The sequence below is a fragment of the Pristiophorus japonicus genome, chromosome 18 (assembly GCF_044704955.1).
Source record: "Pristiophorus japonicus isolate sPriJap1 chromosome 18, sPriJap1.hap1, whole genome shotgun sequence".
Classification (NCBI taxonomy): Eukaryota; Metazoa; Chordata; class Chondrichthyes; family Pristiophoridae; genus Pristiophorus; species Pristiophorus japonicus.
Window position 1 is genome coordinate 42,006,170 of NC_091994.1, and position 22,730 is coordinate 42,028,899.

Below are 22,730 nucleotides of genomic sequence, written 5' to 3' on the forward strand. Positions count from 1 at the left end.
GCCTAGAACTTCTGCCTAGATATGCTTAATCTGGTCATAAATCCAGCATCTCCTCGGAGGAGCCAAGCACTTCCGTTTATTTATTTTGAAATTATATTATAAATTAGGAGAAAATAAATGATTACCGAAGCTTTGTCAATGGCTAAGTAGGTATCTTTATCCACTTTCCAATCACAGCTTGTGTAGATCAGCAACACACCCAAGGTAATCCAGGATTTGATCCTCAGTCTGTGCTGTTAGCTGTTCTCAACCAGGAACCCAAGAGGGCACTACAACCACTTTCCTTTTCCTTTGGGTGGGGTGGGGGCAGAGAGAAGGAGGAGGGGAAATCAGCCAGGATCCCCAAATCTTCTTTGCTATTGAGTGACCTATCCTGACAGATCTCCCACAGCTGAGAAGTTTATCAACATTTCCTGCTTCGGGAACTGTTTCAGGGGAAGGGAAGAAGCCCAAAGTTAATGTTTGTAGGAGATACTTTTCTCTGGTTTCAGAGGATCTGCTCTCTATTCTGTGGCACTTCACAGATTTTCTCAGTTTGAACCTTGCGGTACATGAGAACTTTTTGAGAAAACTTGAGGAAAGGGAAAAAATAAAAGGTGACAAAAAACAAATTAAAGTTACAAGCAAAAATACAAGACTGACAGAAAACAGAGATTACAACAAAGGAACTGCCCATTTAAAGTCCAGTACAATTCAAGCTAGACATTTTTGCAACCCATGAATGGCCTGCTGACTGGGCATGCTTGGGTTATCATTTGGTGGGAATCAACAGGTGGTGCTTTCCACATATGCAAGGGAATGAGGGAATTATATGCAAAAAGACAAACAGACTTGCATTTATATAGCACCTTTCATGACCACCGCACATTCCAAAGCACTTTACAGCCAATGCAGTACTTTTTGGAGTATAGTCCCTGTTGCATTGTAGGAAGTGCAGCAGCCAATTTGCGCACAGTAAGCTCCCACAAACAGCAATGTGATAATGATCAGATAATCTGTTTTTTAGTGATGTTGATTGAGGGATTGGCCAGGACACCGGGGAGAACTCTCCTGCGCTCTTCAAAATAGTGCCACGCAATCTTTTACGTCCACCTGAAAGAGCAGACGGGGTCTCGGTTTAACGTCTCATCCGAAAGACGGCACCTCTGGCAGTGCAGCACTCCCTCAGCACTGTACTGGAGTGTCAGTCTAGATTATTGTGCTCAAGTCTCTGGAGTAAGACATGAACCCACAACCTTCTGACTCAGAAGCAAGAGTGCTGACCACAGCTGACACAGTAGGAAGCAAACTGAAAGAAACAGAACACAGACAAAAGTAAATGGAAAATATTATTTAAACAACCTTTTCTGATCAACTTTTGAAGAAAATTAATTTTCTATAGGAACTACACAGCTACGTTATAACTAAAGGCAAAAGTCTATTCCAGGGATCCAAGGTGTTCTTGCTATTGAGGGAGTGCAGCGAAGGTTCACCAGACTGATTCCAGGGATGGCTGGACTGACATATGAGGAGAGACTGGATCAACCGGGCCTGTATTCACTGGAGTTTAGAAGGATGAGAGGGGATCTCATAGAAACGTATAAGATTCTGATGGGACTGGACAGGTTAGATGCGGGAAGAATGTTCCCAATGTTGGGGAAGTCCAGAGCTAGGGGACAGTCTTAGGATAAGGGGTAGGCCATTTAGGACTGAGATGAAGAGAAACTTCTTCACTCAGAGTTGTTAACCTGTGGAATTCCCTGCCGCAGAGAGTTGTTGATGCCAGTTCATTGGATATATTCAAGAGGGACTTAGATATGACCCTTATGGCTAAAGAGATCAAGGGGTATGGAGAGAAAGCAGGAAGGGAGTACTGAGGGAATGATCAGCCATGATCTTATTGAATGGCGGTGCAGGCTCAAAGGGCCGAATGGCCTACTCCTGTACCTATTTTCTATGTCAGCCGTGGCTGAGTGACAGCACTTTCACCTTTGAGCCAGCAACTTGAGCACATAATCTAGGCTGACACTGGAGTGCTGTATTGAAGGCATGTTGTACTGTTGGAGATGATGTCTTTCGGATGAGACGTTAAACAGGCATCTGCTCTCTCAGGTGGCCGTCAAAGATCCCATTACAGTATTTGAAGATGAGCAGGGGTGCTCTCCCCGGTGTCCCGGCCAATATTTATCCTTCAACCAATCATCGATAAAACAGATTATCTGGTCATTATCTCATTTCTGTTTGTGGGAACTTGCTGTGTGCAAATTGGCTGTCGCATTTCCATACATTACAACAGTGACTATACTTCAAAAGTACTTCATTGGCTGTAAAGCGCTTTAGGTGTCCTGAGGTCGTGCAAGGCGCTATATAAATGCAAGTTCTTTCTTTCTATTCACACAGATTCAGTAAAGAGCTCCTTCATTTACACTTTCTAAGTCATTTTGACACACAAATCCCTAACCCAACTCCACCAATATCTCAAAAAGTCTTCATCTGACAAGGATTATTCTCAACATTTTCTCATGCATTTTCTACAGTTGGACCATGCCCTCAACTAGTACAGGTTTGGCCTTTCAGGGTCCCTGAGAAGGTTAAAGTTGAAGAGATTATAAACCTCTGCTTCGTATTTCTGTATTGACATGGATAAAAGAATGAACAAACTTAATATTTATATCAGCTCTATGTCCCCGGGACAAGTTTCACAACCAATTAATTACTTTTGATGTGCAGTCACTACTGAGTAGGAAAATGCAGCAGATGATTTTGTGCACAAGGTCTTCGAAGACCAGTTCATCTGTTTTTGGTGTTTGAGTGTGGAATGTTGGCCAAGACACGGAGAACTCTTCAAATAATGCCTCAGGATTGTTTATGTCAACAAAACTACCAGAACAGGCAGCTTCAAAAGTGCAGTACTCCCTCTGTACAGCAATGGTCAGCCTATATTATGGGCTCAAGTCCACAATGAGGCTTGAATCTACAAACATCTGACACAAAGGTCAGAGTCTACCAACTGATACAAGCGGAATGGTTCAAGTGCAATGCAACATCAAGGATGTGGATGAATCACTTGCTGTTGCTTATGTCATGCTCACCTATTCGGTTTGCCAATCAATGTTTCCTCGGTGTTCTTCTCTTCTGTCCGTGACTGATCTTGTTCTTGGTTCTCTGGGAGTATCTCATTCTTCTGAGACACGGTCTCTCCATTTACTGCAGTAGATGAATCTGTTGATAGTTTGTTGGAGAAAATAGATCAATTCTAGACTTTAACTAGCTCAGGGATAACTGAGCAGGATAAACTAGTACAATAATTAAACAGAGATTCTGTCTTCACAACTTAAGTTGGGTCTCCACATGTTCAGGTGTTCTCACCTGATAAACACCCGGCTAGTTGACCATGGAGGGCAACAAAGTCAAGCCAGATCGTGTCCCACGTAATATACACACAAACAAGCAAACACATTCGAGCATGGATTGTTGAAAAGTGATAATTTCCCCCTCCCTAGCCCAAGGGCCCTCATGCAAACTGCACTGCCAACTGCCAGAGACCAGCTAACACTCAAAAATGGGGATTATTCACCTGTGTATCCCAATACCACACTAAGGAATATAATTTTACACCAAACCATCAAGGAAAATGTCAACTTTATAATTGCATTGACAATGAACCAAGACCCATGCTAAAATTAAAAACCAACATCAGAACATAATCAATCTGACAAGTTAAGGGATGTGAGTGATGTGGTTGAACCCAACAATTTGTATTTATATGGAGCTTTTAACATAAAAGACTATCTCAAAACGCTTCACAGATACAAAGATACAGGGAAATGAACACCAAATCACGGAAAGGGAGATTAGGAGGGGCAACAGACATCATAGTACCCAGCCACAGCACCACAGTATCCCACCTACACAGCGCTCACCTGAATCCTGCTTCTCCCTCATGTTGTTCTCAGCTTCGTTCCCCTCCTCTTTGGTTTTGTTATCTTTCTGCTGCTCCTGGTCAGAGTGAGTCTTCTTCAGTGTACTGTTACCAGAATCATCTCCTCCCACAAACATGGACTTTAGGTGACTGTAGATCTCACCTGCTTTTGCCATGACTTCCTGACTAGCTTTATAGCGGCGTATCTAGAAAACATTGCCAACAATATGTAGACACAATGAGTTCGAGTGCTCCTACACAACAGAGCATTTTATTCACTTCTTAGGGTGGTCTCCGAGTTCTCGCTGCAACTCCCCAAAAATATGGATGGGGAATGGTGCAGTCAACACTTGCCAGTTCTCTCAACTCTCCTCTGGGGAAGATAGCTCGGCTTCATTATGTGACTCTTCAAATAGCCTAAGTGAATTCAGGAAGAAAGATTGCAGGGGGAGGATCGTGGACAAAAATGAAGCATATATTTCTCGTTTTAGCTTCGTAGACGTCCGTTAATTCAGTCACTTCGTCATGAGGAGTTTAAAAAAAAACGAAGTAGTCAGAATCTTGTCCTCAGCTTAACACAATACAAATGTTGCATGTTTCATAAGTTGTTTCCAACTCTTGAGGGAGGAATATGTAAAAGTTATCTACAAAACATTTAGTTTAGCATTTAGGTGGCAATCTTTTATGTTGAACCAGAGCATGCATGATTGTAGCGTCCTGTTGGATCCTGTGTACATTTTAAACACATGCCCTTTCCAACACCATTTGCTTTCACCTCCACAGCATTGCCCGTCTTCACCCCTATCTCAGCAAATTCCTCCAACCCTGCGTCTCTTCCCAAAATCTCTGTTCTTCTGGGGATCCCCCACACTGTTGGAAGTGTGTCCAATTGCCTCAGTTCTACTTTTTGGAACTCCCTCTCTGGCTCACTATCTTTTTTTAAAAAACCCTCAAGTTTGCCAATCTCTCAGTCACCCAAATCTCTCCTTTCTGGCTCGCCATCTGTTTTCCTTCTACTTTATTTTTGAAGCACGTTGGAATGTTTCTTGCGTTAAAGGCACTATATAAATACAAGTTGTTTTTCTTTAAAAGAGCTAAATAGAAGGATTTTTCTCACTTCATTAGATATAATTTTACATTGATTTGTTTCACTAGATTGCTGAACAGTTCATTGCGCAGTCTGTACAATTCTCAGTAAAGCTGCTCATAAGAAAACCCTTGTTTATACTCAAACAGTAAGTACATGTACTTTCCCACTCATTCTTCAACTTTTTAATCAAATGCACAAGTATGTTATAGGATGGTTATAGACAGAAACAACATTCATATGACGCCTCGTCACATACAATGATTTATATTTGAAGTGCAGTCAGTACGTTTTTGTAAACAAACGTGTGGTGAGGCCAGGACACTGGGAAAAACTCTCTCCACTTGTTCAAATAGTGACACCGGACCTTTTACATCCATGTGAACCACTCCAACAGACACACAAGGTCCCAATTTAATTTCTCAACTGAAGGACAGCACCTCTAACAAAGCAGCACTCTCAGTACCGTACTGGAGTGTCAGCAAAGATTAGCGCTTAAGTCCCAGAATGGAGATTGAAGCCACAACCATCTAACTCAAAAGGCAAGCTAGCAACTGAGCCCAGCTGACTGACTACATTAACCATTTTTGCATCAATACGAAGTGGTTTCGATTTTGCTTCAACACAAAATGTGTCTGAATTTGATCACAGCAACTTCACTCCTCACTCCCGAGATATACTACCAACAGTGTAAGAGCACTTCCCACTACTTCAGCTTTGAACCTGCTGTGAAACCAGGTGAAGAAAATCTTGGATTTTTAAGCAATACATCCATATGTGAAGATTGTACATTGATTGCACAGTGCTGGTGGGAGGAATGCATCGATGCATCAGGTTTCTTGACATGACTGTACTGCCAGGCAGCACATTTGGATTGGTTTCTGGAGGTTAGGCTTGGAGTTGGGGGGGGGGGGGGGGGGGGGCAGGGGAAGGGAAGGGACCTTGCATACCAGTGGTACATTACCGTTATGTACCCATTCATTTGTTGTTAAATAATCATTTAAACCCAAAATGGGATCTAATTTGTAATGCTCTACTGCTGATCAAAGACAGTTGGAGAGAGATCCTACAGGAGGCATGGGATAATTCTAGTAGCTAAAATAATTAGCAGAAACGTTCTTCTGTTCGTTATCCTGGGCATGTTACCAAAAGCTTACCTAGAAATCAAGTTTAGTGAAGTTGCTCTTGAAGGCAGAGGGAGTTAGGACTCACCTATGACAGGGATCTAAGATACGGATGCCATAAAAAAAAAAATCTAGAAGAAGAAGGGTAGACAAAGACCCCCAAAAATAACAAAGGAAACAATTGAGTTTTAATTGCTTTTGAATGCAACTAGCAAGAAAAAAAAACATTTCCCAACCCAATATTTCTCCCCTCTTCTCCTAAAGGTGCCGACTCTTGCTGGGATATGGTTTTACTGATGCCATCTGAGTTTTCTTTTAAGTGGCCAGTCTTCATGTTTAAATGAATTAAGCTGGGGTAGGAACAGTCCACTATTTATGCTAATGCCATTCCACCCACACAAGTTAGTGTTGCAGACAAAATTGCGTGAGTAGTTCACCCACTACTACTAGAATTTTACGTTCCGCAGAATTAAAACACTTTTGAAGTAAATGCAATAGCAATGGCAAATAAGCACCAAAATAAACTTATTTCACCATTACTTACCCGAAGTTTTCAAACAATTTAGCATACAAGTAAATAAGCCCAAACTACAAGACAGTGCCAAAGACTGAGCTGAATTAGGATCAAGTGCTAGACATCAATAAAAACACAGTACAACAAACATACCTTTTTTAATGTTGCAACCAGATCACTGTGTTTCTGCAAGAGCTGTGTAGTGACTTGCAGTGTTCGCAGTTCTTCAAGTGCCTCCACACACTTCTTCACATCCTGAAAAACACCAGGTATTAAAGAGTTAAAGCATTTGGTAACAGTTCTGGCCTCTGCGTATTATTTGCTTAGCTTTCAGTTACTTTCCAGTGGACACACTCTATCCTTTTTTGCTCAGTTTGTCTGTAAGCCAATCACAAGATGCTGTGTATCCCCAGCTTTGAAGGTTGCTCTGGCTTCCCGGATAGTTCTCATTCAGTTCCCGCCACAGATCACTGTATTTGGCAATAGCAACTGGATGATAGCAATTACTGCTTCCCATGCAGATGGGCCATAGCCTGTGACTTATAGATACACAAAACCAGAGCAATGGTGCCACCCAGTGAATTTCTATGAACAGTGTATTTAATGGCCTAAATGCTCAAACTTTCTCATCCAATAGAGAAGTCACTTGTCCTGCTCTCTCATTCTCTATGGAGCAAACAGATATTTTCTTTCATGCAAAGAAAAAACAATTCAACAATGGATAATAAAAGTAGCAGCACGTTATACTGCGTAGCTTTGAAGCTTTTTCCGAGCTAATTTTGGTTCCTTTGTTGGAAATTCTGTGTTTAATAGGGTGTGTAAAATTAGTTCTTTTTATGTGTGTGGGGGGGTAGGTTTACAAATTTCAGGCCTGCGCTACATAAACTCCTGAATTCAGCAACATTTAGTCTTTCCTGTAAGTTGACCAGCATCCTTTATGATCAGGACTTTTGTGTTTTCTGTTCAATATCTAGTTGCATAATAGCTTGACCCATGGGTCACAAGAAAAAAATCCCTTATTATGTGAACTGGATACTGTAAACTTGCACATGTCCCTCAATCTTCTGGAAGGCGCTGAACACTCTCGAGCGACGAGGCCAATTACAAAACAATAAACTGATGTATTTTATATGTGTGGCAGAACAGAGTAATAATCACAATGACACTTCACTTATTTTGTAATACTCCTCTTAACATAGAAACTCCACACTATTCCCATTTAGTGGGCATTCATCCAGAGTCTAATCATACTAGATCTAAGGCGAGAGCTTTTTCTTTCTTGGATCTACTTCCTTATCAGCTCACAGACTGTCTATATCCTCTCCCTCAGCCTGCTTACTTAGCTTGGCAGGAAGCAAAACAAATTGACCTCTGACCCTTACCGCCACCATCCGAGGTGGAAGCTTCACAGTCAGTATCCCCACTGCCTGACACACCCTTGCTGGGCCCACATGAATAAAGCCAGTGTCACATTACACCCAATGTTCTCCAAGAAGTGTTGAAGAATCTAATTATCTCAAACTGATATGGTATGTGAGAAATAACATCCTCGATAGACACTTTAACCAAGTGTGCTGAATTCTAATTCACATTCTATGTTGTGAACTTAATCTCGGTTCAACTGAATTTAACGTAATAGCAATATCTTAATATAGATTACCTGAAATTCCTCCAAGATTAAAGTGTCAAAATTCCCCAAATACCTTTTTTGGTAATAGGAGGTCCTCGCTTTAACTGTGCTTGGGAGTCTCACTTTGTTATTGCATGGGGGCTCACATTATGTGTATGGCAGCCCACTCACTGGTCTTTACACATGTATCTGGCCCGACCTCCAAAAGATTGGACATCCCTGGTTTAACACATTTTGATCTTAAAATAGGATTTTTTTTTTTCCTAGTGTGAATGGATATAAATAAATGTAAATGTAAACCGTGAAGTGTCTGAGCTGGAGAAAAAAAATCTGCACATCTTTATCAAAAAAAACTAACCATTAAAATGGAAGAACGAAAAGTTTTACATACATTGATTTCAATTTTAAAGTGGCTAGAATCCTCAGTGACTAGAATTTTTAAAAGTTTACTTTAAATCCGATGCAAGTTCCACATCAGCCCACCCCTCACCATCAGAAATACAAAGTTTGACCTTTAACACAAGTCTTTACTGATACTCACAGGATTATCAACCTTCAGAGCATGCTTAATGTCTGTGTGTATCTTCTGTAGCTTCTGTTCTGCCGTCACCTCTGTTAAATAAAGAAAGCATCATCAGAAATGTGTTGGCTCTTCCACAATACGCCTTTATAAACCGCAAGAGGGAGACAGCAGGCCAGTTCAGTCTCCACCATGTGTTTAAAGCTGTAGGGGTGATCTGTGTACTCGAGCACATCAGCCACGGACCTGCCTCAGATTTAACCTGCTTAGAGCTGCTATTGTTCCTCAATAGGGTCAGGAGACGTACTCCAGGAGTTAATGGTCGGTTACTTACAGAGAGTAAGACGAGCTTGGTAGATTAAGATCATCTGTCAGCTACAAAAAGGATCCTTTGTAACTGCAAAACCTCGAGAGAGGCTACTCCACCACAGAATATAGAGTTTCCTTTAGGCCACCATGCAAGTCTAAATTGACTGTCTCCAACAGGAACTTAAATCCCATGAGGTATGCACCTTTTTTCTTTTCTATTTTCTTAACTTGCAATTTTTCTTCCTTCTTCTTTTCCTTTTCTGCTTTGGCTGCCCTGCAGAAAAATAAATTACAAGCGTGTGAGGAAAAAACAAACACTTTTCAATGTAACTTCAGACTTGGGTTTCAGAAGCAACACTTTCCAGATCTCAAAGAAGAAAATACTTGCATTCAACATTCCCACTAAGCTGTCCAGTCTGGAACTCCCACGTAACCCAAGAGCAGCTTTTCAACAGGAGATTTAGTGCATGAGCGAAATTTTGAATGGGCCGCACAGCCCAGTCGTGAATGGTGGTGGACCATTAAACCACTAACGGGAGGAGGAGGTTCCGTGAATATCTCCATCCTCAATGCTGGCAGAGGCCAGCACGCGAGTGCAAAAGACAAGGCTGAAATGTTTGCAACGATCTTCAACCAGAAGTGGATGATCCGTATCGGCCTCCTCCTGAGGCCCCACCATCAAAGAAGTCAGTCTTCAGCCGATTCCATTCACTCCACGTGATATTAAGAAACGGCTGAGCGCACTCGATACAGCAAAAGCTATGGGCCCCGACAACATCCCGGCTGTTGTGCTGAAGATTTGTGCTCCAGAACTAGCCACCCCTCTAGCCAAGCTGTTCCAGTACAGCTACAACACTGGTATTTATCCGACAATGTGGAAAACTGCCCAGGTATGTCCTGTCCACAAAACAAATCCAATCTGGCCAATTACCGCCCCATCAGTCGACTCTCAATCATCAGCAAATTGATGGGAGGTATCGTCGACAGTACAATCAAGCAGCATTTACTCATCAATAACAAGTTTGGGTTCCGCCAGGACCTCATTACAGCCTTGGTCCAAACTTGGACAAAAGAGCTGAATTCCAGAGGTGAGGCGAGAGTGACTGCCCTTGACATCAAGGCAGCATTTGACGGAGTGTGGCATCAAGGAGCCCTAGTAAAACTTAAGTCAATGGGAATTGGAGGAAAACTCTCCACTGGTTGGAGTCATATCTAGCACAAAGGAAGAGGGTTGTGGTGGTTGGAGGTCGATCATCACAGCCTGACGACATTGCTGCAGGAATTCCTTAGGGTAGTGTCCTAGGCCCAACCATCTTCAACTGCTTCATCAACGACCTTCCCTCCACCACAAGGTCAGAAGTCAGAAGTGGGGATGTTCGCCGATGACCACACAGTGTTCAGTGTCATTTGCAACTCCTCAGACAACGAAGCAATCCATGCCCGCATGCAGCAAGACCTGGACGACATTCAGGCTTGGGCTAATAAGTGGCAAGTGTCAGGCAATGCCTATCTCCAACAAGTGAGAGTCTAATCATGACCCCTCGACACTCAACGGCATTACCATCACTGAATCTCCTACCATCAACAGTCTGGGGGGGGCGGGGGGGGGGTCACCATTGACCAGAAACTTAACTGGACCAGCCACATAAATACTGTGGCAACAAGAGCAGGTCAGAGGCAGGGTATTCTGTGGCGAGTGTCTTGCCTCCCGACTCCCCAAAGCCTTTCCACCATCTAAAAAGGCACCAGTCAGGAGTGTGATGGAATACTCTCCACTTGCCTGGATGAGTGCAGCTCCAACAACACTCAAAGAAGCTCGACAAAGGACAAAGCAGCCCGCTTGATTGGCACCCCATCCACCACCTTCAACAATCATTCCTTCCCCCACCGACATTCTGTGGCTACAGTGTGCACCATCTACAAGATGCACTGCAGCAACTTGGGGAGAACTCCCTTGCAATTATTCGAAATATAGTAGTGTTATGGGAACTTTTGCATCCACCAGAGGACGGCACCTTGGTTCAATAGCTTCTTATGGGCTGCATGGCTCTGGCAGCCCTCCAGAACCTTGACCGAGGGGCTATTTTTCATATGCGAGTAGCTGACTCTTATTTCATTGAGAGCATCACAGCCAAGGCCAATCCTATCTTTAACTGGGACAACGCAAATGCATTGGATTATGACTGCTGTGGGAACTTTGGCTGATTTTGCCTTCCTTAGCCCAGGAACCTGTCTGATTGTTTGTTCGACATCAAGTCATGGATTAGCCAGAACTTCCTCCAGTGGGGCTCTGGAATTCGCCGCCTGAGGCAGAAACCCTCACCACATTTAAACGGTGCTTGGATGGGTACATGAAGTGCCATAACCTGCAGGGTTACGGACCTAGAGCTGGTAAGTGGGATTAAACTGGATAACCTCTTGTTGGCTGGCGCAGACACGATGGTAAGTACGTTATGGAATCTAACATGGCCAGAGTGATCTCCTAGATTAGTTTTGATCGCCTGGATGGGTTGGAGAGGAATTTTACCAGATTTTTTTTCCCCAATTGGCCTGGGTTTTTAGCCTCTCCTAGGAGATCGCATGGCTCCGGGTGGGGCGGAGTGTAAAATGTTGCGATACGTGCGGTGGTCTGGTTGGGCCGGATGCTCTTTACTTATCCGCCATTGTTCATTGGTTTATATGCAACCTTTAGAACCGTGTGGCTCTTTGTTGGCTGGCGCGGACACGATGGGCCGAAATGGCCTCCTTCTGCGCTGAAATACCTATGTTTCTAATAGGAAGGCAGCTGTTTTACTGAACAATTAGATGTTACAGATTTTTGATTGCTTTGGTTATACCACTGGATAAAGGAAAGGGTGCTGAAGGTTGACTTGTTGCAGTTACAGAAATACAAAACACAACGTACCTTTCTTTGTGCCGGTCTTCCAGCTTACGCTTTCTTTCTTTTTGTTCTCTCTCTTTTTTCTGTTGATTGTGTTTATTTGTGGGCTCGGGATGCGGTTTCTTAGACCTTTTCTTCACCTGTAAACAATAACGTGATGTGATCCCATTCATTTTCTTATAACTATATCTAGCAAAAGCACTTAAAAAAAAAATACACACATTAAAATGTAGGCAATGCAGCAAAACAAGATACAAAATATCCCGAATGCATCCTGGTTTTCCTCATTTCCATTAACCCTTACCAAAAGAAAAATTAGGATTTTCCAATATAAGGAGATGCTCTGCCGAACAACATGATCGAAATCAAGCAAAAATCTTGACCTATAAAAGTATCAAACCCGTCTCTTCTCTCTCCAAGCGTACTCTGCAATCAATACAAATTTACATTCGTAACTAAGGCATCTTCAGCTTACATTTACACTACAACTTTAACATTAGTGCAAAACAGTTTGTAGTGTAAATCAAGAATCAGAGCCCAAACTGATGCCAGGCTAAAGTGGACTGAGACTCTGTGCAGTGTCATGTGGAAGTAGTGCGAGACTTCCTCTCCCAGAATGCACAGCCAATGCAATGTCAAACCAGGGTTAATGTGCCTGGGGGTTCCTTAGACCTCCTCAACACTTCTTCAACTTACATGCAATGAATTTAAATATTTAAAAGTGTGCAGACACTGCCACGCACATCATCTAATCTTCAAAATTTAATTGTATATGCTTGCAAGCACATACATAGAACTTTCTTCTGGGCAGCAGAATTAAAGTTTCAGCCAGGTAGTGTTTTTTTTAAATTAATTCATGGGATGTGGGTCTTGCTGGCAAGGCCAGCATTTACTGCCCATCCCTAATTGCCCTTGAGAAGATGGTAGCGAGCCACCTTCTTGAACTGCTGCAGTCCATGTAGTGAAGGTACTTTCACAGTGCTATTAAGCAGGGAATTTCCAGGATTTTGACCCAGCAATAATGAAGGAACGGAGATATATTTCCAATTCAGGATGGTGTGACTTGGAGGGGAACATGCAGGTGATGGTGTTCCCATGCACCTGCTACCCTTGTCCTTCTAGGTGGTAGAGGTCACGGGTTTGGGAGGTGCTGTCGAAGAAGCCTTGGCAAATTGCTGCAGTGCATCTTGTAGACAGTACACACTGCAGCTACGGTGCACCAGTGCTGGAGGGAGTGAATGCTTAAGGTGCCAATCAAGCGGGCTGCTTTGTCCTGGATGGTGTCATTCCATCATACTCCTGACTTGTGCCTTGTACTTGGCGGAAAGGCTTTGGGGAGTCAGGAGGCGAGACACTTGCCGCAGAACACCCAGCCTCTGACCTGCTCTTCTAGCTACTGTATTTTTGTGGCTTGTCCAGTTTAACCTGGCTGAAACAAAACTGGCAACTATCAATCTCAAATTGGTAATTTGAGTGAAATTGCACCCTTAAGTTGGAGTTGGACTAATTCTTTTCACTGGGCAACCCAATCCAAAGACTGGTTAAATCACAGCATTTGCCTTCTATTCCTTTCTCCCTCACATACTTATCTAACTACCCCTTGAAAGCATCGATGCTATTCACCTCAACCACTCCATGTGGTAGCAAGTTCCACATTCTAACCACTCTCTGGGTAAAGAAGTTTCTCTTGAATTCTATATTGGATTTATTAGTGACCATCTTATATTTATGAACCCTAATTTCGGACTCCATTTAAACCTGTAATTACTAACTCGATCAGTTAATATCTACATAAGTATCTATTATGATTCTCAATGCTTAACCGTGTAATTGTGTCAACAGTTATCACAGATGTATTAGTTGATGCATTTCTGTGCCAGAGTTTATTTTTGACTCAGTAGTGTGGTGTGCTTTGCTGTGATCAGTTTGATTTGTTTAATATAATTTGGATTGAATAAGAACACAGTTCGGGGCAACTTAAATTTTAGAATCTAAAATAGGAAAAAGGATAAAATATTAATACCCTTTAATAAACATTGCTCACATAACCCATAAGTTTACAGTTCCAATCATTATTACTACCCACACAGTCAAATAGCTTGCCGATACTCACGGTGTAGACGCACGCATTAAGAATAGCAACTTGGGCGAGTATCAGATGGCAGCTGATGCCCACAAAACCGTACCCAAAAATGAGTCTGCATCTTCAGGAACATTGGCATGAAAATCTGAACGACAAAAATAAAACATTTTAAATCCAACCAATAATAAACATATATGAAAACAGTCACCTCCTTTTCCTTCTCAGAGTCTGAATCGGAGGAGTATTTCGATTTAGCCCGAATTTTCTTGCTCTTCTTTGAGGATTCTTTCTTCTTTATTTCATCTATTTCATCAGTTATTTTGTCCTGTTCATCCTCTTTCTCTTTTTCTTCTTTCCGTTTCCTCTTCTCTTCCTCCTCCTCCTCCTTTTCCTTTTCCCTCAACTTCTTTAGCTCTTCCTCCTGTTGTTTCTTTCTCCTTTCCTCTATCTCTTTCTTTCGTTCCTCATCTCGTTTTTTCCAGTCACTGATCTTGTCTTCAGCATCACTGTCACTGTCACTGCTAAATTTAAACACGAAATGTAAGGTACATACATATTTTCACGAGGGATTTCTAAAGAATGAGCACAGGTGCAATGAGCCAAATGGTCCTCTCTGTGCTGCACTTTCTATGATTGCTTGTTACAATTACAGTTGGGGTTTTACCAATTCTTGGGATACAACACGGTTTGAGGTGTTTCTGATGTACATCAGAGCTTCATTCCAATTGTTCAGTGGGTAAAGGCCTCACCTTGTGTAGAACTGACCCATAAAGACTACAAGGTCCCAGCCAGGTTTAATTATCCTTCTTGACTGAGTTAGTTAATCTCAGTGGGGGTGGAAGTTGAAAACTACAATTGACCTCAGTATAAGGCAGGTCACTTTCATATTAATTTCAACGTTGCCCATTTGTAATGATGAAAATCAACTTCAAGTTGGGTGCAAGTTCAAGGAACTAAATGAAGCAGTTATTACAATTACTTTACAGAAGTACGAACATGCAAACATTGTTAGCTTTTCTTTAAAAAGCTATTTTTTAAAAAAAAATCTACCACTCACCCAATGACAAATTGTAAATCTTTCCTGATGGTGGTGGTGAAGGTACGATGGGGTGATAATTGGACAGGGCTGTGAAAGGAAATGCTCTAAGTAGCTTCGACGGTCAAAGAACAAGATTTTTGGCGCAGTATATAAAGTCTTTCATAAAATGGGGGGGGGGGGGAAATTGCGGTCGAAGGCTTCCTGCAGGCGAACGCTCCGACTGAACATTTTTTAATGAAAATACCTGGTGATCCCGGAGGAGCTCCGAGCGCCCATTACTATCAATGAGAACACTCCTAAAATCAACTAAAACTCGAACATAAATTAAAAAAACGCTTCACTTTTTAAAAATTAATAGAAATTGCATTAAGTTAAATGTTTGAGAAAAAAATTTTAATTCAAAAAAATGTTTTAATTGTGTTAAAAATAAACTTACCTTCATAGAAAGGATTTTTAATATAATTAATTACAATAATAACATTTAATTTTTCTATGTTTTAAAACTCTTACCCTGGTAAAAAATAGGCTACATGCCTGCTTTTACCAGGTGTAAGAGTTTGAAAGACATTTGCTGGGCAAGAGTTGGGCAAATAGCCCAAATTGCCACTCACGAAAGTCCTTCCTGCGGGAGTGCGTGCGTGCTATAAATTTTGACCGACGACAAAAGCTGGTTCTCGGCGCATTGTGTGCCGAGGACCGGCATTTGCGAGGCCTCTTCAGCTGTGTGCACACATCGGATGCACCCGGAGATGCCACAATTTTCAGCCCAATATATTTAGAAACCCAATTAAAAGGCTAGAGCCTGTAGTGAATCAAGTAGCAGTGATTAGATGTGGCAGCGATCAAGCCTGGTTTTTAAAAATAAACACATTGCTGTTAGGAAAGTCCAAACTGAGCTATTAATTTTGGAATCACGGTAAAAAAAATGGGAAGTTTCGAAGAATAGGCTAGATGAATTAATACCTAACAATGTGTTACTGTGCAATAGCCTGGAATTTGTATGAAAAAGGAAGACCGAGGGAGGCAAGGACCTTTATATTTAAAGAGCACTTTAAAACAAGTCATTTATCCTTTTTTTATTTATTATTCTGCTCATATCAAGGTAACCTACATAATAACCAAACTTGTAAAGGATTGCCTACATAATGACAATTTCCAAAATGTAATTCTACTTACTATATTAAAATACATAAATGTCCAGTAACTTTGGGAATTCAGCTGGGTCGATTTGCAAAACCAAATGTTCTTGGCCATTTTACTAACCTGAGGCTGCTGGAGACAGAAGGTAACCTCTCAATCTTTGGCTTCCTCCCACGAGGCTTAGGTGGTTTAGGAGTTTTCTTTTGAGCTGCTGAACAGAAAGTGAATATGGAGACGGTCATCTCTGAAATGGGCCCATCTGACATTTGCAATTTACTTGCTTGTTGTACTAAGTGCTGTATTTTCACATAATAAACTGACTACACTACAGTATATTTAAAAAAGGTATAGATATTGTAGACATCAAAATAGCAATCTACATGATCTATGCAAAGTTTTTTTTGTTTAATTGATACACCATAGGAAAGATAGGTTACAAATGCTAATATTGTGGCACAACTCAAATCAATTAATTTAATGTTTAATCATAAGTACATAAATAACTAAATAATAACAAACTTGTCCACTTGCCAATATTAAGACAATACCAGTGGCTATGAAAATAACAGCCGAATGCAGATACTATTAGCCATCATTGTAATACCTGGTTTCCTGCCTCTGACAGGTTTCTTTATAGAATCATCAGAGTCAGATTCTCTCTTATAATCTTCATCGTCATCATCTTCCTTCTCTTGTACCGACTTCTTCTCCTCTTCCTCCTCCTGCTCCTCCTCCTCATTCTCTTCCTCCTTCTTCTGCTCATCCTCCTCCTCCTTCTGCTCATCTTTCTCAGCCTCCACTTTCACCTGCTCCTTCTCATCCTCCTCCTCTTCCTCATCATCAGAATCGTACTTCTAGAAAGGTTTACACAGAGAATAATGGATACTTATTAATCTGGCGGGGGGGGGCGGGGGGGGGGAGAATAAATCACAAACTGCAAAGTCTGAGTGATAGTTAAGTCATTCAAAAACTGGATGACAATAACTGACATTGTATAGCACCATTAAGCAATATAGACACTTCACATAGAGAGAGTCAAGTAAAAGCACAATCAAAAAGATACGTTTTGAGGAGATTCTTAAAGGCAGGGAAGGAAGTAATGCAGAGAGGTTTAGGAAGCAAGTTCCAAAAGATTGTGCCAAGATAGTGAAGGCTCTGTCACCAATGGTAAAACATAAGAACATAATCGGAGCAGGAGTAGGCCATTCGCCCCTTCCAGCCTGCTCCATCATTCAATAAGATCATGGCTGAGCCTCTACTTCTACTCTACCTTCCCACACTATCTTCATATTCCTATAGTCCCTTAGTATCCAAAAATAGCGATTGCTATCTTGAATATACTCAATGACTGAGCATCCACAGCTCTCTGGAAGAATTCCAAAGATTCACAACCCTTTGAGTGAAGAAATGTCTCCTCATTTCAGTCCTATTCAAAGAGAGGGATTGATGAGAGATGCATAGGAGGCCACAGCCTAAGAATTAAAAGGGAATGGGTTAGGAAATAGGGCTGCATGTAGTTGCAGAGAGAGGGTGGAGCGAGGTTATGGAGGATGAGAATTTTGAATTTGTTGTATTGGGTATAGGGAGCCGATGGAGGTCAGCAAGAATTGAGTGTGGGACAGGAAGCAAGCACAGAATTTTGAAACAGCTGAAGTTTGTGTTGGCTGGAGCTTGGATGGCCAGTGCAAAGGTGCATTGGAGAAGTCAGGGCAACAAAAGTGAGGATAAAGGATGGGATAGGAGTACAGGTAGGTAATATTGCGGAAGTAGCAAGTCTTGGTCATAGACAGGATACGGGACTGACGCAAAGATCAAGGTCGAAGAGGTCACCACCTTTGCATACCATACTTTTCAGCCTTAGTGAGTGACAGGATGCAACTGGACTTTTTAAGTAAGAGTGAAAGGGTTTTAAAGGGTTATGGGGAGCAGGCAGGGAAGTGGAGCTGAGTCCATGATCAGAGCAGCCATGATCTTATGAAATGGCGCAACAGGCTCGAGGGGCCAACTGGCCTACTCCTGCTCCTATTTCTTATGAGTTGAATTATGTGGCTCTCTTTTCCTGAAGTTCTAACCTACAAAACCCAGTGTAGTAAACTTTAAAAAAGTAATATAATCAGGTAAATCACAGTTACAAATCTGACACAAAAGATTTTTTTTTTTTTTAAGTTTTTGATTCACTTCAATCTTTTGGATAGACTGCAGGTGAAGAGAAGTGGCTTAATAGAAACAAGATGAAACACAGCTTTACCATTTACTGTTTCACTACTGAGTCGCGGGCACTATCTGCAGCAACTGGATTCACACTTGCCCACATTAAACTCTATTTGTCAGGTGGGAGTTATCTACAGACCTCCTGTATATATACGGAGATCGGGAAGCATATAGCCACGCAGGACCGGCAGAGAACTGCACGGCCACGCAGCTTAGAGAGGATTTTGGTGTCCAGTCCTCCACACTAGTCAGTTTTAAATTAAATGTTTTTTTGATGTGAAAAATACTTTAAAAACAAGCCTATTGATGCTGGTGAGCCTAAGAAAATTAGTGCAATTTGAAGAGCCTTCCCAAACCAGCGCAATCGGTAGAATCTTGCAATGTCAACCAGGGGGCGTGACCAGTTTTGTGGGCGGGTCCTGTTTCTAAAACAAAAAGAAGAAAGGACTTGCCTCACATTGACGAGCACAAAATTCTCCAAGTGTGAAACAAATGTTAAAAAAGGTGGATTGGCATTAAACATTTTTTCTAGGCAAACTTAAATGTGTGTCTAATGAAACTGGTTGCTGGAATTCTGAAGTGGAAATGAGAGGAGTATGTTTGTCAACCATTTATGCACCTACATACTGAAAATTGATGGCACAATGTTGGTGTCCTGTTCTTAAGCTTCAAATCCCACATTCTATCTCGCACCAAGACTGCTTACCTCTGCAATATTACCCTATCCCATCCTTACCTCAGTATCAACACTTTCCGTATCTCACAATTTGACATCCACACTGGCTTCCCATGTGCCATCCTACACAAACAAAAGCACTCTGCATATACTGGTAGATATGTAGGTGGATAAATGGCAAATAAATAGACTCCTTTACATCATACTTCCGAGGAACTTCTAGATGAGGATTAGGACTTGTAATTGATGTATTATGGATAGGAAGTCAGCAACTTGACAAAGGCAAGCCAACTGGGGGTGAAATTCCTCATAACAGAAGACATGTGCATTTTTTGTTTGCAATTAACAAAACCTAAAAAAAGAGAAAATGACACCTTTCTGTCATTACTTAATTAGGGGATTTTCCCACCTTCTATTAAGAAAGCGCATTTGTCCTGCCACACATAGACAGTAACAGTGCAACTCGCTCAAGTTGAAAGAGACGATTACCTTTTTCTTCCTTCCAGCTGCAGGGCCTCGGCGAGGTGTTCTGGAAATTACTTTCTTTTCTAGCGTGAACTCCTAAAGGACAAAATGTGAAACAAATCAAAGAGATTTAATGCTGACTGCCCTGTGGATGGTCCTTGGCTACTGTGCATCTGACATTAAGATCAACTGTACCTCCATCACAATAACAGAGTAACATACTTGTAAACAAATAGTTACATTTGTCTGTATAGTGCACAGCAGAGGTCAACTAACTCGGCACAAACCTGGGACCTTTCTGGCCTGTATAACTTAGCAACTCACCAGATAAACTCAGTGAGTCATCACAAGAGCCTTGGAAGAATGAAAATTCTACTTCATGTTGGAGGGGGTGGGAGAGGAGAGAAAGACACTCAACTGATTATTTTACAAGAACTGCACACAAGTGTGAAAAGTGTAAAATCTCATTTTTATTATTTTTCTCCAGTGAATCAGCATTTACTACGTTTATACTCACTTGGTCACTATTTTTCTCAGATTCTGAAGAACTGGCTTCAGAATTCTCCTCCAGCGAGTTGGAGCCACTTTCCTCCTCCTCCTCCTCTTCATCACTTGATTTACGAGCACGTTTCGGAGGCAGTTTCTACAAATTTAGAAAAAGGGAAAATGTTTTTTTTTTCTACTGATCAACATTTGTTTGCTGCCGTTTGGGATTTATCATCTTAAAAAAAAAACAGCTAGAGGTAAAAATGCTACCGTGCGCGCATTTTATACCAACTATTCTGAACATGCTTTAATTGATTCCTCACTGGTAAATACATAAAGATTGCAAAGTACCATTTCGGCTGACTACAAAATTTAGCCTTTTCCAATAAAATTTCCTGTCTCTTAGAGATTCTCAGCTTTTTGTATGCTTGAATGATTTCTTATATTAAGTGGTTCAAAAAGTAGATTAACTATCACAAAACAAGTTGCAACAGTGTAATTTTAATATTTTACACAAAAACAGCCAAAACTGCCAAATCATGTTTGACAAATTTGCTCGAGTTCTTTGAGGATGTAACGAACAGGGTGGATAAAGGAAAACAAGTATGTCATGTATTTGGATTTCCAGAAAGCATTCGATAAGGTGCCACATAAAAGGTTACTGCACAAGATAAGAGTGCACGGGGTTGGGGATAATATATTAACATGGATTGAGGATCAGCTAACTAACAGAAAGCAGAGTCGGGATAAATGGGTCATTTTCAGGTTGCCAAACTGTAACTAGTGGGGTGCCACAAGGATCAGCATTGGGGCCTCAACTATTTACAATTTATATTAATGACTTGGATGAAGGGACCGAGTGTAATGTAGCCAAATTTGCTGATGATACAAAGATAGGTGGGAAAGCAAGTTGTGAGGAGGACGCAAAGAATCTACAAAGGGATATAGATAGGCTAAGTGAGTGGGCAAAAATTTGGCAGATGAAGTATAATGTGGGAAAATGTGAGGTTATTCACTTTGATCAGAAGAATAGAAAAGCTAATTATTATTTAAATGGGGAGAGATTACAAAATGCGATGATAGAGGGATCTGGGGGTCCTTGTACATGAAACACAAAACGTTAGCATGCAGGTACAGCAAGTAATCAGGAAGGCAAATGGAATGTTGGCCTTTATTGCAAGGGGAATGGAGTATAAAAGTAGGGACGTCCTGCTACAACTGTACAGGGCGTTGATAAGATCTCACCTGGCCTACTGCGTACAGTTTTGGTCTCCTTATTTAAGGAGGGATATACTTGCACTGGAGGCAGTTCAGAGAAGGTTCACGAGGTTGATTCCTGAGATGAAGGGGCTGTCATATGAAGAAAGGTTGGGCCGATACTAATTGGAGTTTAGAAGACTTTCAGGTGATCTTATTGAAATGTATAATATTCTGATGGGGCTTGACAGGGTAGATGCAGAGTGGATGTTTCCCCTCGTGGGGGAATATAGAACTAGGGGGCACCCAGTTAAAATGGAAATGAGGAGGAATTTCTTCTCTCAGAGGGTCATGAATCTTTGGAATTCTCTACCTCAGAGAGCTGGGTCATTGAATGTATTTAAGGTGGTGATACAGATTTTTGAAAGATAAGGGAGTCAAGGATTATGGGGAGAGGGCGGGGAAGTGGAGTTGAGGCCAGGATCACATCAGCCATAATCTTATTGAATGGTGGAGCAGGCTTGATGGGCCAAATGGCCTACTCCTGCTCCTATTTCTTATGCATTCTCCATGCAAGTTTGATTCCTGTTATTAACACCTATTTTTGATTCAGCATCGAGAACAATATCTAAACCCTTGAAAACAAATTGTTTGGTCTAAATTTGGCCAAAAGTGTACTACAAAAGATGAGGAAACAATACATTCTGGAAACCCCATACAATATATGTTATGTCCTAACAAACATGTGGAGCTCTGACAAGCAGGTGAAGTGCTTACGACCGGTTTACCCAAAGAATGGTAACTATCATCAATGTAACCTCATGAGGACAGGAGAATAGTAACTTTTTAAAAAAAAACTACGTGTTCGAGATGCAAACTGTTAAAATTGTAACTATATTAAGAAATTCACCTCGGGATTAACTAAGATGAGACAGCAAAAACAGTAAGACAAGTGAAAAACCAGGATCAAGGTATTGTGGCTTTGTTCTAGTTAAGCTCCCATCCTTTGAATTTAGTTCCATCAATTAATAGTTGAGGACTATTCCCCAGGCTGATTTTATTTTTTAAAAGAAAAGCCAGGACAAGGTTGTTGCAGAAAATCGGTTGAGAGGCAAGGGCCTTGCTTACCCATGGTAGCATTTTGGGTTTTAACTGAACAGAATTTGTTAATGTATAATATTTCTTATAATGTTAAGTGCAGCATTTCTGACTCAACATTAACCAGTAGACATGAAAGTAGGTTGGTGAACTTGGCAGTTGAAGTGTTAATTAGCTACCAAAAGCAAGATATGCAGCCACGAGACTGTTTATTTGTACAAGATTCCATGGCTTTGAGACAATGGGGAAACCCAAGGTCCGTCAGTTACAATGATCCGGCACTGACAAGCATCTTAGGCTGTCAGCAAGAATGGTCTTCATTTCAACGGTAACTGCATTTCAAAAGTAATTAATTGGTTGCAAAGCACT

At 41.4% G+C, this 22,730-nt stretch overlaps 1 protein-coding gene across 4 annotated transcripts in view; it reads right to left on the reverse strand.

Annotated features, from left to right (window-relative positions):
* Positions 1-22,730, reverse strand: part of hdgfl2 (HDGF like 2) — a 116,665-nt gene that overhangs the window by 1,831 nt on the left and 92,104 nt on the right. For 3 of the 4 annotated variants that reach the window (XM_070859916.1, XM_070859918.1, XM_070859917.1), the window contains 11 exons: positions 20,098-20,223; positions 19,605-19,676; positions 16,833-17,082; positions 16,352-16,439; positions 14,258-14,570; positions 11,991-12,106; positions 9,289-9,359; positions 8,798-8,868; positions 6,780-6,881; positions 3,903-4,107; positions 3,072-3,201 (listed from right to left, as the gene is read on the reverse strand). In XM_070859916.1, coding sequence (XP_070716017.1) covers positions 3,072-3,201; positions 3,903-4,107; positions 6,780-6,881; positions 8,798-8,868; positions 9,289-9,359; positions 11,991-12,106; positions 14,258-14,570; positions 16,352-16,439; positions 16,833-17,082; positions 19,605-19,676; positions 20,098-20,223 — 1,544 coding nt within the window. The remainder of the gene's footprint in view (positions 1-3,071; positions 3,202-3,902; positions 4,108-6,779; positions 6,882-8,797; positions 8,869-9,288; positions 9,360-11,990; positions 12,107-14,257; positions 14,571-16,351; positions 16,440-16,832; positions 17,083-19,604; positions 19,677-20,097; positions 20,224-22,730) is intronic. The other variant, XM_070859915.1, reaches the window with a different exon arrangement.